This window comes from Macaca mulatta, chromosome 16 (genome assembly GCF_049350105.2).
Source record: "Macaca mulatta isolate MMU2019108-1 chromosome 16, T2T-MMU8v2.0, whole genome shotgun sequence".
NCBI lineage: Eukaryota > Metazoa > Chordata > Mammalia > Primates > Cercopithecidae > Macaca > Macaca mulatta.
Genome location: NC_133421.1, coordinates 70,347,774 through 70,364,452, shown reverse-complemented (window position 1 = coordinate 70,364,452; position 16,679 = coordinate 70,347,774). Strand labels below are relative to the sequence as shown.

The 16,679-nt window shown below is 41.9% G+C and overlaps 1 protein-coding gene across 13 annotated transcripts in view; it reads left to right on the top strand.

Annotated features, from left to right (window-relative positions):
- Positions 1-16,679, top strand: part of NSF (N-ethylmaleimide sensitive factor, vesicle fusing ATPase) — a 162,892-nt gene that overhangs the window by 141,425 nt on the left and 4,788 nt on the right. For all 13 annotated transcript variants that reach the window (XM_077972281.1, XM_077972280.1, XM_077972283.1 and 10 more), the window contains 2 exons: positions 13,889-14,023; positions 15,600-15,713. In XM_077972281.1, the coding sequence (XP_077828407.1) occupies positions 13,889-14,023; positions 15,600-15,713 (249 nt within the window). The remainder of the gene's footprint in view (positions 1-13,888; positions 14,024-15,599; positions 15,714-16,679) is intronic.

Sequence of the window (16,679 nt, the reverse complement as noted above, 5' to 3'; positions counted from 1 at the left end):
AGTTGCCCTGGGAAGCCCACCTGGCACTTGGCTCAGTGCCATGCTCCCCATCTAAACTTACGATGGTTGAATGCCAATGTGACTAAAGTTAACCAAGATAAATGGTGACGTTGTCTTAAGCTTCATTGAAAGGAGATCGGAAGTTTCTTTTTCACCAAAAATATTTCTTTTGACATAAAAGTTTAAAACATTTCTTTAAGGAACATCTGCTTTTATTAGGATGTACATTTAAGAAATCCTTCTCAGTATAGAGATAAAAAGATGAATAAGACATTGTACCTGCCCTCAGACAGCTCATAGTCCAAGAACACTGTTCAATTGTGAAGTTTGTGCACAAGGTGGGCACAGGTCAAGTAGCAAATGAAGGTTAACATCCAGCCCACATGCTGCCCCCAACGAGTCCACCCTGGTTTGGGACTGAATCTGCCCTGAGTAAGATTACCAGATTTAGCAGATAGGAATATAGGATACTCAGTTAAATTTAAATTTTGGAAAAAATCACGTAATTTTTTAGCATCAGCATATCCCATATTTTGGTCAGACTTACATTGAGGGATTTCTCTAGCAAACCTAGTCCTGAACAAGAGGAAGGGGGTGCCTTTAGCTCATACAAGGTGCTGGGGCTTGGGGAAGGAAGCAAGGGTGGCCACACTCACCCAGATGATTGCTTTTTTCTAATTTGTTCACCTGGGGGGGTGATGTGTGTGGTGTGTGTGTGTGTTTCTGATCCATGCAGAAGGTAACTGGTGTTCCTGTCACAATCCAGTGTGGGAGAAAGATGTGAAAACATGATGCATGTAGTTAGGTTTTATATGTTATGTGGTTCCAGTGGAACATAAAGGAAAGTGTGGTCCATTTTATCTGAGAAGACGTGCAAATCATTCACAAATAGTAGTTCTTGATCCTGGTCTTGAAAGATGAGTAAAAGGGAGATTTAGTCAGGGCCATTGTGCCATGCTAAGGAATTTGAGTGCTGCAGCAATGGAGAGAGAAGGTGAAGGATTTACCTATGCCAAAAATAGCATATTATTATTGTTATTATTATTATTAGAGACAGGGTCTTGCTTTGTTGCCCAGGGTGGAGTGCAGTGACGCAGTCTCAGTCACTGCAGCCTTTACCTCCTGGGCTCAATTGATCTTCCCGCCTCAGCCTCTGGTGTAGCTGGGACAACAGGTGCACACCACCACCCCAGCTAATCTTTGTATTTTTTGTATAGACAGGGTTTTGCCATGTTACTCAGGCTGGTCTCAAACTCCTGGGCTCAAGCAGTCCACCCACCTCAGCTTCCCAGAGTGCTGGGATTACAGGTGTGAGCCACCACACCCAGCCTAAATTTTTTTAATTAACGTACAAAATGATACTTGAGAATTTGAGGATATGTTCTGTGTACTTATCTTAGGCTTCATATGGCATAGTTTCACTGGAGGGAAGAATAGGAATTCATAAGAAATTATAGGCTTCATTTTTTCTAAATGACTGAAGCTTAACCTCTTTAAATACCAATTGTTATACTTTAGCCTTTTTTAAGAGGAAAAAAATTGCTATGTACATTCTTAGTGTCTGAAGCAAAGTATAATAAATGCTATGTTAATGAATAAGGACCATCATAACAAACCATAATTGGTGGGTCAGTATTTTCATGAGTGGGACTCAGCAGAAACTGTTGGAATATACAGGACTCTGTCCTGGTGCCTGTTAGGTAGCTACAGTTGTGCCCTGTTTGTTGAGTTTTGTGTACCTTTTCTTTTTTTAGTGGTTTTGCTATCAGCTGTTACTTGCAGGATCCAAGTGAATTGTGTCAGCTGGCCTGCCTCTGATGACTCCTTTTTCCAGTTTGCTGCTTTCATCTGCTATAAATTAAGGCAGGCAACCACCAGGATTCATGAGCTGTTCATACAGTAAGAGAACTAGGCTGTGGTCGGGTGCAGTGGCTCACGCTTATGATCCCAGCACTTCGGGAGGCCAAGGCAGGAGGATCGCTTGAGTCCAGGACTTCTAGACCAGCCTGGGCAATATGGCGAAACCCCGTCTCTACTAAAAATACAAAAAAGACCGGGCATGGTGGCTCACGCCTGTAATCCCAGCACTTTGGGGGGCCAAAGTGAGTGGATCATTCAAGGTCAGGAGTTCGAGACCAGTTGGCCAATATGGTGAAACCCCGCCTCTACTAAAAATACAAAAATTAGCCAGGCATGGTGACAGGCATCTGTAGTCCCAGCTACTCAGGAGGCTGAGGCAGGAGAATCTCTTGAACCTGGAGTTGGAGGTTGCAGTGAGCCGAGATCGCGCCACTGCACTCCAGCCTGGGCAATAGAGCGAGACTCTGTCTCAAAAAAAAAAAAAAAAAAAAAAAAAAAAGCCAGGCGTGATGGTGCATACCTGTAATCCCCAACTGCTTGGGAGACTGAAGTGAGAGAATCACCTGAGCGCAGGAGGTCGAGGCTGCAGTGAGTGGAGATCGTGCCACTGCACTCCAGCCTGGCAAACAGAGTGAGACTTTGTCTCGAAAAAACACAAAAACATAAAACTGGGCTGCAATGAGAGCTGGAGAGGCCTTCCAAAGAGCAAGGCCCCATTTTGACTCCTATGGGCACCTTCCACTACTGAAAAAAAAAAAAAAAAAAGACATTTTCCATCTCTTGTACAAAGCTGAATATATTACTCTTATTAATATTGTCTTCCACCAAAAAGTTCTTTTTTTCTGATTTTTTTTTTTTTTTCCTGGAGTGCAGTGGTGCGATCTCAGCTCACTGCAACCCCTGCCTCCCGGGTTCAAGCAATTCTTGTGCCTCAGCCTCCCAAATAGCTGGGACTACAGGCACGTACCACCACACCCAGATAATTTTTTGTATTTTTAGTAGAGATGAGGTTTCACCATATTGGCCAGACTGGTCTCAAACTCCTGGCCTCAAGTGATCCGCCCTCCTCAGCCTCCCCAAGTGCTGGGATTACAGGCCTGGCCTGATTTTAAAAGAAATTAGAATAATACTTTCATGGGTTCCTCAAAGTTTCATAGGCCCTGGGCACTGTGCCTAGTGGGTAAGTTGTCCTTGCCTATGAGTTTTAAAGTTACTTGAACCTCACATTGTTTTTTCAGTCCTAGGAGTGAGAGGATTGTTGCTTATTTCTGGTTCTTGGCTGTGCTCTGGATAGTTGAAATTGTTTAGCAGATTGGCCTCCAGATAAGTAAGGCATTATTATTGGACATAGTGAATTCATGTTCTGGAAGGTTGGGGCCTAAGGGAGCAAAGTGGGCTCTGTAGAGTTAAATGAGGGCAGAGTATGGTGAGAAGGCAAATTTTGAAACATTGTGAACATGAGATAATTGCAAATTGGCAGAAAACTGGGAAAAGCATTTTAATAAACAGAAATGCTATGGATAAAAATCACAGAGGTAGAAATTAAGTCAGAAAGGAGAATATTGACCTAATTTAGAACACAGGGGTCAATTTAGGGTATATCAAGCTAAAAGCTCAGACAGGTAGGGAAAATCTGTGGATACAAAAGTGGGGAGTTTGGATTTGCTGATTAATGTGTGGTCATCTTAGTTAAGTTTGTAATGAGAGAGCCTGCACAGAACCCTTCCTTTTTTTTTTTTTTTTTTTTGAGACGGAGTCTCGCTCTGTCACCCAGGCTGGAGTGTAGTGGCGCAACCTCGGTTTACTGCAAGCTCCACCTCCCGGGTTCACACCATTCTCCTGCCTCAGCCTCCCGAGTAGCTGGGATTACAGGCACCCACCACCATGCCCGGCTAATTTTTTTCGTATTTTTTTTAGTAGAGACAGGGTTTCACTGTGTTAGCCAGGATGGTCTCGATCTCCTGACCTCGTGATCCGCCTGCCTTGGCCTCCCAAAGTGCTGGGATTACAGGTGTGAGCCACCGCCCCTGGCCAGAACCCTTCCTTTAAGGTGTTAAGAATACTGTGGCATGGTGGGTGCAACTTTATCTTTTTTTTTTTTTTTTTTTTTTTGACACCAGGTTTTGCTCTTGTTGCCTGGGCTGGAGTACAATGGCATGATCTCGGCTCACTGCAACCTCTGCCTCCCGGACTCAAGTGATTCTCCTACCTCAGCCCCACAAGTAGCTGGGATTACAGGCATGCACCACCACGCCCAGCTAATTTTTATATTTTTAGTAGAGATGGGGTTTTACCATCTTGGCCAGGCTGGTCTTGAATTCCTGACCATAGGTGATCTGCCCACCTCAGTATCTTCTTAATTTATTTAACCTTTTCTCCTAAGAGCACAGAGGTCATTATTTCTAGGTAATAAATCTCCCTAACTCAAATTAAGAGATCAACCATTGCTGATATGGGGCTTGGAGGGGCAAGGGCAAGAGTGGACCCCAAATCTAGTTTAAAATTACACAAATAAAAACAGTAGACAGCAAAGCATAGTGAAAATAGTAATGAGGCCTGAACTGTAGTTTCAGCTCCCTCACTGGACATGAGAGCCTCAGACAGATCACTTTACCTCTCACCCCCGGTTTCTCATCTGCAAAATGAGACAGAGAATGAGGGAGTTTGGGGGAATGAGATAATCTTTAAGAGCTGCTCCCAATGTAAAATCTGATGATTCAGTGTCTTTTTCATAAATTGGAATTAAATATTCTTTAATATCATGAAGTCTGCTTTTGCCTATAGTGTTTTAAATTATTAAGGATTGAGTTTCTCATTTCATATTCAATCTGTATCATGAATTCCCCCTCTTGTTGTCTTCTGTCCTGCTTGGAGCACCGTGAGGATGGTTACAAAGAAGTAGACTAAGAATTTGCTTCAGGGTAAAATCTAATGGAGAGTTTAAGTATAGTTGTCTGCCTAGTTGTGGCATGATTTATTTGAAACATCCTTCCTTTGGTATTCAGCTTAAACACTTAACTGCAAAAAAAAAAAAAAAAAAAAGTTACAGACATTTGAACAAGAGAAATCAGAAATGCATGCAAAGAGGCCCCATTCCTCTCCCTTCACTGTCCCTGATTGCTTTTAATGGTAGTTGATCTTTTCCCTTGGTTTGGGGAAACCAAGAGTTGTAGGAGATGTTAATAGTACTTGGTTTTTGTTGTTGTTGTTGTTACTGTTTTGAGACGGAGTTTTGCTCTTGTTGCCCAGGCTGGAGTGCAGTGGTGCCATCTTGGCTCACTGCAACCTCTGCCTCCCAGGTTCAAGCGATTCTTCTGCCTCAGCCTCCTTAGTAGCTGGGATTACAGGCATGTGCCAACACGCCTGGCTAATTTTTGTATTTTTAGTAGAGACAGGGTTTCACCATGTTGGTCAGGCTGTTCTCGAACTCCTGACCTCGTGATCCACCCGCCTCAGCCTCCCAAAGTGTTGAGATTACAGGCATGAACCACTGCACTGGCCAGTAGTACTTGTTATCTCACTAGTTGAGGTTTATGGCAGCTAATGAATCTTATCTTTCCTCTGCTGGAGAAGTCTGTATTATCCAGTCAATAGCTAATCAATTGATTAAAAGAGATAAGCCAACCTTTGGCACGAAGCATACATGCCTTTCATTCTGGATTATTTTCTTTAAAATTTGTTGCTATCAACACTTGGGGCTCAGAGGTATAGACTCTGAAATGATAGTTATTTTCCTTTTGTATACTTAATATAATGTGCATTTCTCTAGGAGCAGAAAGTAATAATGAAGGAGTGATCTGCTACCCTTGAAACCTGTACTGGGATTATCATTCATTCAATGTGTGTTTAACTTCGCATTTTGTACAAGGCACAATGCTAGTGCTGGAAACATCAGTAAAGCCAAACCGACTTAAGTCCTGTCCTAATGAAGGAGAACTAGCAAGAAATACAGTAAATATAGTAAATGAATAAAGTATATAGGATGTAAAAGGTGATCCAAACTGGAGGAGGGAAAGGGCAGGATAAGGGTTGGGGAGTTGCAGTTTTAAATGGAGGTACATGGGGATTGAGTTGGCCTGTGGAAAAGCTGACATTCAAGCAGGTCCTTGACTTGGAGGGAAAGGCCTGTGTGGCTATGGAAGGGAAGCACATTCCAGGCAGAGGAATCCTCTCTGTGTGCCAGGTACATCATGCTGAGTACTGCAGGGGCACAGATGGATGATACGTGGTTTCTACCACTGGGGGTTGACAGGCTAGAAACAAAATTCAGGCTTGAAGATAAATGCAGAGAAGCCTTATGGCAAGGTAGAATTTTTCTAAGGTCCTCTGTTGAATAATACAAGCTAAGAAAATATGAAAAATTATTCCCATTTCAAGAATGAAGCCTGGTTAAGTGATAGACCAAAGGACCTCTATCAGGAAAGCTTCTCACTCTTGGCTCTGAGCCGTCTTCCTCCTCAGAAGTTGCTGCCTCTCCCTGAGGCCACACGCTGCCGTGAGTCCTTCTGACTCTCTGTGAGTCACCCCACTGCCATGACTCCTTCGGAGGGGGTGTCTGACCTTTTGCTTCAGGCCTCTTCTGGGCCTCACAGTAACCCTTGTGAAGCTGAAGATGGGAGCTCTCATCTTCCCTAACCCAGAGCCAACCTTGGCCTCTCTGAGTCATTTGCTGCCAGTGCCCTGTGTTCGTTGTTGGGAAGAGAGGGATTTTCAGGCATCCCGCCCCTCACCCACCTGACCTAACCATGTGGATTCCTGACACCACAGGCAGAGGACTGTTCTTCAGGTTCCTCTGAAGACCACCTATTCAGATGCTTGCTTCTTTTCCTTCTGGCCTGTGATGGCAGAGACCCCGCCCCAGCAATTTCCACCTCACACTCCATTCTCATAAGTAGGTAGAATTTTCTCATCCCATATTTATGGTTGAGGAGGAGACAGATGCTGAGAAGTTAAATAATCTACCCCAAATCACACAGCTGTGAGTGATGGGGCCTGTACTTCTGTTGCATCAAGCTACTGTCCATCAGGGACTTGCCTCACCCTTGCTTTCTGCCAGCCCTGGGCTTGCCTTAGAAAGGACATCATATGCATAAGACACTGGTTAAAAGGTACAGCATGGTCCCTGGAGATGCTCACTCTTACAACTGGCCTGTCCTTGGGGCAGCAGCTCCTCACAGGCCCCTAGGAGGTGGACCTTCTGCCTGTGGCTGTCAGGACCCTCCTCTCCATCACAGGTCTTCCTCCTCAAGAACCTTTCTGGTTTCCTGTTGCTTTTTATATTAAATATTTCCCTTAGGTTAGCATCCTGAGTGTCCCTTTTACTGGTCGTCCACTCCCCGTGTCTGCAAACAACTTTGTTTTCAGCCTTGGTGCTCTGGCTCAGCTGCTTCTACCATGCACATAGGATTTAGGTGCATTCAGGACCTGTCCCTTCTTTTCAAGGGCCTTGCCAGTGCCTACTTGTTGTCATTATCTTTGCACAGATAACCTTCCTAGATAACCCCACCCCAGGAAACTGTCCCCATATTCCGGGTTCCCTCCGCCATGATTAGTTTGTATTTGTGAATATGTTACTTAGTTGTGTTCCCTGAATATTTATTTGGTTTTCCAAGCTAAATTGTAATTTATTTGAAGGCACAAACCAAGTCTCATAATTCTATTAAGTACCTAGAAGTAGTAAATTATTGTTAATGCTCCAATTGGCTAACGTCTATTTCATCTTTTACTTACCAGATTTACAAATGCTTAATATTCTGAAATATTTCACTCTCATTTACAAAAACATCAGATTCTAATAAGCAGAAGATAAAGTTCAATGCCCCCAGCACATAGCAGTTTTGAGTTGCACTTTTAAACTCACTTCTTAATCCATTTCAGGGTTTTCAATTGTTCACAGTTAATTCTTCTTACCAAGGGTGTATTACACTTGCTCAGCATTGAATGATATGGAAAGAACGGCCTTTCTTTCCTGCATAACTGACTTTACTTTTGTTCATAGGTTGAAATCAGCCCTTCCATTTCACTGCAGTATTATATTAGTGGCATTTTTATTTAGGAAAAAAAAGCTTTCTTCCACATGAACTTTTGTTACAAATCAGTTTATTGGGGCCAATCAATGGGCAAGACCTATGAAAGGGTGTGGATTATCTGGTTGGTCCTTTGTGTGGCAAAAGGCTTAGATGCTGCTTAGTACTCGCTCATTCTTCATCATGTAAAGAAGTGTTTTTTTGAAGGATCAACACCTGACTGAGCCCTGCCTTTTTCATGGAAATGTTTTCACCTGAGTTGCTGCTTATGGTACTAAGAATTAGTTAACTAATACTTATTTAACCTTGGAACAATGTTTATCATAATCCGATTGGCAGATAGTCATTTTACTTAGGCTCTTTCTTTGTAGCATCAGGACTAGCAAATCTCAGCAAAGAGTATGCTGGGAGCAATTTCTTTTTTCCCAAATAGGTTATCACTCTGCTTTTTTTGCTTTCCGTCAAGGGGCATGTTTGGGCACTGTGGACATTAAGGCTGGTGGCCACACATTAGCAAGGTGGAGGTCCCCTCTTGGGATGAGCACCACTTTTATTTTTAAAGCTGCATCCCCATTTCATGCTGCTGGCAGCGTTTCCCTTCAGACGAATCCCTTGCAATTTATCACATTAATACATTTGGAGCTGCTTTTCATGATAAAGCTTCCTTACGAGCATTACCACTAATTAATACACAAAATGGACCGGCACAACTTAATAATTTGGTAATTTTTTCAATGTTTTCTTAAAGATGACGCTTTCCAAGTCAAGACCCGAACTTGCCTGGGTCATGACCTCTTTGCAGTGTTTGGAGTCTTGTTAAACAAGAAGAAAAGCAAAACATAAATTAGCGTCTCCATTATAAGTTGCTGTACATTTCCCAATCTCTCAACACTTTGAAGCGCATAGTCACTGTTAATGTAAGAACATCTCATGAGGAAACTGGCAGTGATTTTAGAAGTCCAGCTTTCTGGAATGAGTAAGAAGCTTCTTCCTCAGTGCCACTCTTCTAGGGCCAGCATTGTCCTTTGTGAGAGAGGAGCAAGATGAGGAAGTTTGCATTATGGACTATGGGGCATTAAAAAGCTAAGGAAAAAGAGAAGTAACAGTTACCTTTAATCATACTGAGGTATCGGCATGTGTGGCCTTTGGCATCTCTTAGCCTTTAGGACTGTGTTCCCAAGTTTGCAATTGGAATTTAGTGTTAAAAAAATACTTTAAGTATAAAAGCACCACTTTTTGTTATAGTAAAAATGTATGTCTTTACTCCATTGCAATTACTGCAACACCCCAGCTTTTGTTGTTATTTTGCCCTTGGACTTATTTATTTCTGTTCCTCTGGCTTAGAATGTCCTTCCCCTTCATCTTCCTAATCAACCTACTCATTCCTTAAGACTCAACTCATGTATCATCTCCTCCAGAAAAAGCTTTCTCTGCCACGTGTTTCTTCCCTCTACCTGACATCCTTGTGCATAATACTTCCACCTTGCCATATTGTATTATAATTATCTCTTTTGTATCTGTCTTTCTGTGGAAGGTCTGTTGCATATTCATCTAGGAACTTGGTAAATGTCTGATAATAAGCATTTGATTTTTGCCTAGTTGGTTCCTCAAATAATAATAATGATTACCCTTTAATCTGAATACTAACAGGTGTACTTCTATCTTATATTCTTTGCGCACTTATCTGTTAAGCTAATGGCTAATTGTACCAGAGGGTCTCAGCTTTGTTTCTTTGATCTGCATTGGCTTGTGGTGGTACATTGCCCATTCTTGGCACAGCAGGTGGATAAAAACAATGAGTAACATTGAGAAAGGCTGATGTGTCTTATTGACAGTAGTGGTATAATGTTTACCAAACCCAAATTGAAATTGTTTTGGTTTCTTAAAATCTTTTCCTGATAGCACATTTATTTTAATGTTCTGAATTTCTAAGATCTGTGTATAAGTTCAATGATTAGTCTTTACTGAAGACTTATCTATGGACTGAGTGTATATTATAAATCTAGTGACATAAGTTTAAAACTTATTCCTCTTCCATTTTCCAAGTAAACTTTTTTAGTAATGTGTTTTTCTTTGTAAAGAGAGGCAGTATATGATTTGGGTCTGGATCCGGTTTCCAGTCTTGGCTCCATCATGTATTGGTTATTTGACCTCGAACACAAATGACTTATATCTGTGAGACTCAATAGCTTCATCAGTAAAATGGGGATAGTACTAGTACTGCATTTTCATGAGTATAATGAACATTAATTGAGAGACTGATCTGGAGAGGTGCCATACTGCAAAAGAGGATTAAGCGGAGGTCTCCCTATTAAATGGTGAGATACCCAGAAGCATTACCCTGTTGACTCCAGTATGCTGGCAACGAGGCTTTATAGTCTTTGGGAAGGAGACTGGAAGATTCTTCTCTGGGAAGAATGTACGCATACTGACCTTTGAGGGACCCCCAGTAGTCAGCCAAGTCTTACCTAATTATCCTATAGTGAAGCTCCTGGACACAGAATTTCCCGTCATAGTTTAGCTCTTTTTTTTTTTTTGAGACAGAGTCTCGCTCTGTCGCCCAAGCTGGAGTGCAGTGGCACGATCTCGGCTCACTGGGTTCATGCCATTTTCCTGCCTCAGCCTCTCGAGTAGCTGGGAGTATAGGCGCCTGCCACCATGCCTGGCTAATTTTTTTTGTATTTTTAGTAGAGACGGGGTTTCACCCTGTTAGCCAGGACGGTCTCGATCTCCTGACCTTGTGATCTGCCCGCCTTGGCCTCCCAAAGTGCTGGGATTACAGGTGTGAGCCACCACGCCCAGCCCATAGTTTAGCTCTTAAATATGAATAGCTATCCAGCAATCACCACTTTCAGGAAAGCCTCCTGTAAACAAATTGGAAAAAGGGGCAAGTCATAGGAAACAGACAAAACAAAGAACAGAAGAAAACATCATTTTTGCATTCTATAATATTCACAGGTTTGTTTTTTGAGATGGAGTCTCACTTTGTCTATCACCCAGGCAGGAGTGCAGTGGTGCCATCTCGGCTCACTCCAGCCTCAGCCTCCTGGGCTCAAGCAATCTTCTCACCTCAGGCTCCCAAGTAGCTGGGACTACAGGCATTTGCCACCACACCCAGCTAATTTTGGTATTTTTGTCAAGATGAGGTTTCACCATGTTACCCATACAGGTCTCAAACTCCTGGGCTCAAGCGATCTGTCCATCTGGGCCTCCCAAAGTGCTGGGATTACAGGTGTGAGCCACTGGCCTCAGAGATCTAAAACAAGATATTGTATTTTAATTGCACAGGATGCAATTTAAAAAGAAAACATTCAGAAAACAAGAATAGCTCTTAGAACTGAAAAATAAGTTAGTTTAAAGGTTGGAAGACAAAGTTGATACTAACCTGAAAAGTATTAGAAAGAGAAAGAAATAAAAACTAAGAGTAAAAAAATAAGAAAATTAGAAGATTAGTCCTAGAGGATCAATATCCAACTAAGAGGTTCCCAGTGGGTGATACAGAGAAAATGAATGGGAGGAAGTCTCCAGGAAACATAGTTCCTAGAATTGAATGATTGAAATTTCCAGTTTAGAAAGAAGGTATCTAGTGCCAGCAAAATGAGTCTAGAAAGAACCATCTTAGGATATGTAGTTTTCAAATTGCAGAACATAGGGATGAAGAAAAGATTCTGAAAGTTTTGTATTAAAAAGGTTAGAAACAAAAGATCAAAGATCAGATAGCATTTGTCTTTTAGCCTTCAGTGCCTTCAAAATTGCAAGAAAAAATTATTTCTAACCTTTTTATTTATTTATTTTTTGAGACAGTTTCGTTCTTGTTGCCCAGGCTGGAGTGCAATGGTGTGATCTCGGCTCACTGCAACCTCTGATTCTTGAGTTCAAGCATTCTCCTACCTCAGCCTCCCAAGTAGCTGGGATTACAGGACATGCCACCATGCCCAGCTAATTTTGTATTTTTAGTAGAGATGGGATTTCACCATGTTGGTCAGGCCGGTCTCAAACTCCTGACCTCAGGTGATCACCTGCCGCGGCCTCCCACAGCATTGGAATCACAGGCATGAGCCAGCGCACCCAGCCTCTAACCTTATTTTTTACAACTAGACAAACTATTAAGACAAAGGATACAATATTAAGGCTAGAATAAAGGTATTTCCAGACATGCAAGGTCTTTAAAATTTTACCGGCTGGGCGCAGTGACTCAAGCCTGTAATCCCAGCACTTTGGGAGGCCGAGATGGGTGGATCATGAGGTCAGGAGATGGAGACCATCCTGGCTAACACGGTGAAACCCCGTTTCTACTAAAAAATCCAAAAAGTAGCAGGGCGAGGTGGCGGGCGCCTGTAGTCCCAGCTACTTGGGAGGCTGAGGCAGGAGAATGGTGTAAACCCGGGAGGCGGAGCTTGCAGTGAGCTGAGATCCGGCCACTGCACTCCAGCCTGGGCGACAGAGCGAGACTCCATCTCAAAAAAAAAATTTTACCTCCCTCTCACTCTTTCTCAGGAAGCTTTTGGGTATATGCAGCACAGACAAGGGGATAGATGAGGAAAAGGAAGGCTAGGATACAGGGAATCTAACAGAGGAGAGAGGAACGCTCCAGAACTTCAGCTGTGCCCCAGGCCTAGAGAGTCACCACTTCAGATTGAACTGTGAACACAGAGGACTCCTGGAGGGGAATTTCTTCAAGAACGCAACTTTAAACTATGTAATATGTTTGAATATACTGAAAGGAGACTTGTGATTGTGTTTAGAGACAAACTTGTGGTAAGTACCTGGTAAACTAAGCGAAGGGGAAAAAGGCAATTAACTCCAGTAAAACAAAATGTTGTCCAAGAAAGGAAATTTAATAGTACTCTGTGTGGCCTAACTGTAAACCACATTTGTATAAACATAATAAATACTGAATATAGATTTAACTAAGGACTGTGAAATAACTATATTGGAAGGATATAAAAAGGGGCATGTGGTGGGGGAAGGGGGGTAGTACAAAATTAATAACAAATCCTCATCTTCTATGGTAGGAATTTAAAGCGGAAAACAGGCCGGGTGCGGTGGCTCACGCCTGTAATCCCAGCACTTTGGGAGGCTGAGGTGGGCAGATCATGAGGTCAGGAGATGGAGACCATCCTGGCTGACATGGTGAAACCCTGTCTCTACAAAAAAAAATACAAAAAATTAGCTGGGCATGGTGGCGGGCGCCTGTGGTCCCAGCTACTTGGGAGGCTGAGGTGGGAGAATGGCGTGAACCCAGGAGGTGGAGCTTGCAGTGAGCCAAGATCGCACCACTGCACTCCAGCCTGGGCAGCACAGCAAGACTCCGTCTCAAAAAAACATAAAGCTGAAAACAGAAATCTAAAACTAGTAATGTAACCTTATTATTTAAAGATAAGGAAGTAAATATAAGAAGAAAAGCTAAGAGAATTGAAAATGGTTGCCTTTGAAGAAAGGGAACTGAGAATGGTAGCATAAGCCTGGCATAGTTTTTAAACTTTTTTTTTTTTAATATTTCAGCGTTAAAAGTAAAAATGAAAAATATTAAATGTGACAATTATGGAAAGCACTTTAGCCCATGCCTTTTACTGTTCAGTGTTGCATAAATGTAAACTATTATTACCCTGCTCTGTACTAAAGCCTTGTAAAGCCAGCGCCACATACTATCTATTCATTTCATCTTTTTTCCCCAATTCCCACCATACATGTGCCATGTTGGCTCTAAGGAAGGAATTACATACATACATGTCAGTATCTTTCCATTTGGTTTGTGTATATTCCTGATTTACTAATCCATTGTTTTATTGATGTGAATGAGAAGGAGCTGTTCACATGTTGCCACTTTCTGAATCATGTTGGTACCTTTCTTCAGGATTTTCAGGAAAATCCTGAATTGTTTTCTTCTCTTTTGCCAATCATTTGCATTTGCAAGATTAAATAAATGGCTTTTGCAAATTGTGTTCAAGCTTACTGTAGTTTCCTAATTAGTCTTATGTACATTTTCTCCCTATGATCAGGGCCGCAAGCTTCTTATCATTGGGACCACTAGCCGCAAAGATGTCCTTCAGGAGATGGAAATGCTTAATGCTTTCAGCACCACCATCCACGTGCCCAACATTGCCACAGGAGAGCAGCTGTTGGAAGCTTTGGAGGTGAAAATGAGTCAATGGATTGCACACTGTTTATAAGAAAGGAATTGAGGCTGAAATAAGTGGTACCACATTATACCTGGTGTTTGGTTTTTATGCTAATCCAGGACATGGGGCCCGAGGATATTACAGGTTGTGTATCCCTTATCCAAAATGCCTGGGACTAGGCCAGGCACGGTGGCTCACGCCTGTAATCCCAGCACTTTGGGAGGCCAGGGCAGGTGGATCACTTGAGGTCAGAAGTTCGAGACCAGCCTGGCCAACATGGTGAAACTCTGTCTCTACTAAAAATACAAAAATAAGCCAGGCATGGTGGCAGGCACCTGTAGTCCCAGCTACTCAGGAGGCTGAAGTAGGAGAATTGCTTCAACCTGGGAGGTGGAGGTTGCAGCGAGCCAAGATTGTGCTACTGCACTCCAGTCTGGGCGAGAGAGCAAGACTCTGTCTAACAACAAAAAATGCCTAGGACCAGAAGTGTTTCAGATTTCAGATTTTTTCAGATTTTGGAATACTGCATTATATTTAGGTTGAGCATCTCTAATCTGGAAATCTGAATTGCTTTAGTGAGCATTTCCTTTGAATGTCATGTTGGCACTCAAAAAGTTTCCGATTTTGGAGCATTTTAGATTTCAGATTTTTGGATTAGGGATACTCAACCTGTACCTCCAGTTGTTTTCAGGAATTAGAGGAGAAAGATGAGTATACATGACAGTGAATTAATTTCCCATTCCTCAATGTAGGCAGCTACAAACTGCCAGGAATTAATTGCTCTGTATCCAGCATGAGTGATGTATATAGATTACTTGGACCAGAAACTTGAATGGGTGGCAGTGTGGCGGTAAGGTAATCACTGTATAGAAAAATTAACCATTCATAATGGCTTTTAGCACATTTCCTTGCATTTAATAAATTGGAACGATGATTAAAGCCTTAGAAGTGTCAAAAACTACAGAAGTAAAAGGAACTTTATTAACAAGTTTAGAAATAGAAATGTTTTCTTAATTTTTTGAAAATGACAAAGTCATTTTTAAAGAACGTTCTTCATTTAACTTTTAATATCAATATTCACAAGTGACTTGGTGAGCTCTATTGGAAAATGTTACCTACTGTTCAGCAGTGGTAGAGTCAGTAAAGCTTCTTAAAGTCCTCAAGGCCCCCAACAAAATAGAAACGTATCTATATGATAAGTGTTTCAGTTTACCCACGTAGGCAGGTTTTGTGCAGGAACTGGGTAAGAGAATTAAAGGTAGTTTGCTTTGACACATACAGATTGTTCCTAGAAAAGAATGTTAAAATTTTTAATTTATATTTATTATGGATTGGAGCTATTTTTTTTCCCAGCAAATACAAGTTACATGGAGGTCCATAAGAAAATGGGGTTTAGGATACCAGTTTTCACTTTCATGATTGCACCTAATGGGTTTAGGAAGATCAGACTGGATTTTAAAGTAGAAGACAATTCTATCAACCTGAACAGTTAGGTAGTTCTTATCACTCTTCTTTTAAAGGTAAATAGAATTAACCAATGTTGATGTGTTCACTGTAAAAGTGCTTTGATTATTGTTTATTGTTTTTGTAGCTTTTGGGCAACTTCAAGGATAAGGAACGCACCACAATTTCTCAGCAAGTCAAAGGGAAGAAGGTCTGGATAGGAATCAAGAAGTTACTCATGTTGATCGAGATGTCCCTACAGGTAAGGGACTTCCTTCTCCACATGACTCAGACAGAACAAAGCTTCAGGACACACCAAGAGGGTTCAGTATTTCCTTTGCCAAGGGTTTTAATTAAAGTTTTGATTTTCTTATATTATTTCCAAACTTAATTTGGTAGCCTGCTTCTGAGATTGACCACTTACCAATACTTTTCAACTTCTTAAAATTCAAAAATGGAAGGAAAGATTATAAAGTTAGTTTTAATTTAGGGAGCCACTAGATCTTAGAACTAGAAAAGACTTCAAAGAGCAATTGTTCTGCTGCCCCCTCATTTTGGAGATGAGGATACTGTGTGTGCCACAGGCTGTCAGTGAATTATCCAAGATCACTTCGCCAGGTTATTGATGGAGAAGGGATGGTGTTGCACCTCAAGTCAGTAGGCGACCGCACATATACCAAATGGTGTCTGGGAGACTGTTTTAAGGGACAAGTTAATTAAGTGGTGCAGTCTAGACCTGGGATCTGTATATTTGTCCCTGGCTGGGCTCCTAGAAATTTCATGCAAACTACTGTAGAGTTGAAGCATCCAGAATCATGAAGAAAACTAAGCCCCAGGCTGCTGCCTGCGCAAAGACAGATGAAACTTCTTTGGGACTTTCTCATATCTCCTGGCAACTTACCTTTCCTCTTTTTAGAACTCCACCCTTCCATATTCCCATCCTGTGTCTTCTTGTCCTTATCTGACATACTAGTTAGCTGATAAATATCTCCCTATCAAGCCCTATGAATTCAGAGACCTTGGCTCTTACTGTTGAGTCCAAAGTCCCTGGAACAGAGCTAACACATAGGAGGGTGCTTAGTAAACTTTTATTACTATTATTATTATTATTATTATTATTATTATTCTTCTAAGACAGTGTCTCGCTCTGTCTCCCAGGCTGGAATGCAGTGCCATGATCACGGCTTACTGCAGTTTTGACCTCCCAGGCTCAAGCGATCCTCCTATC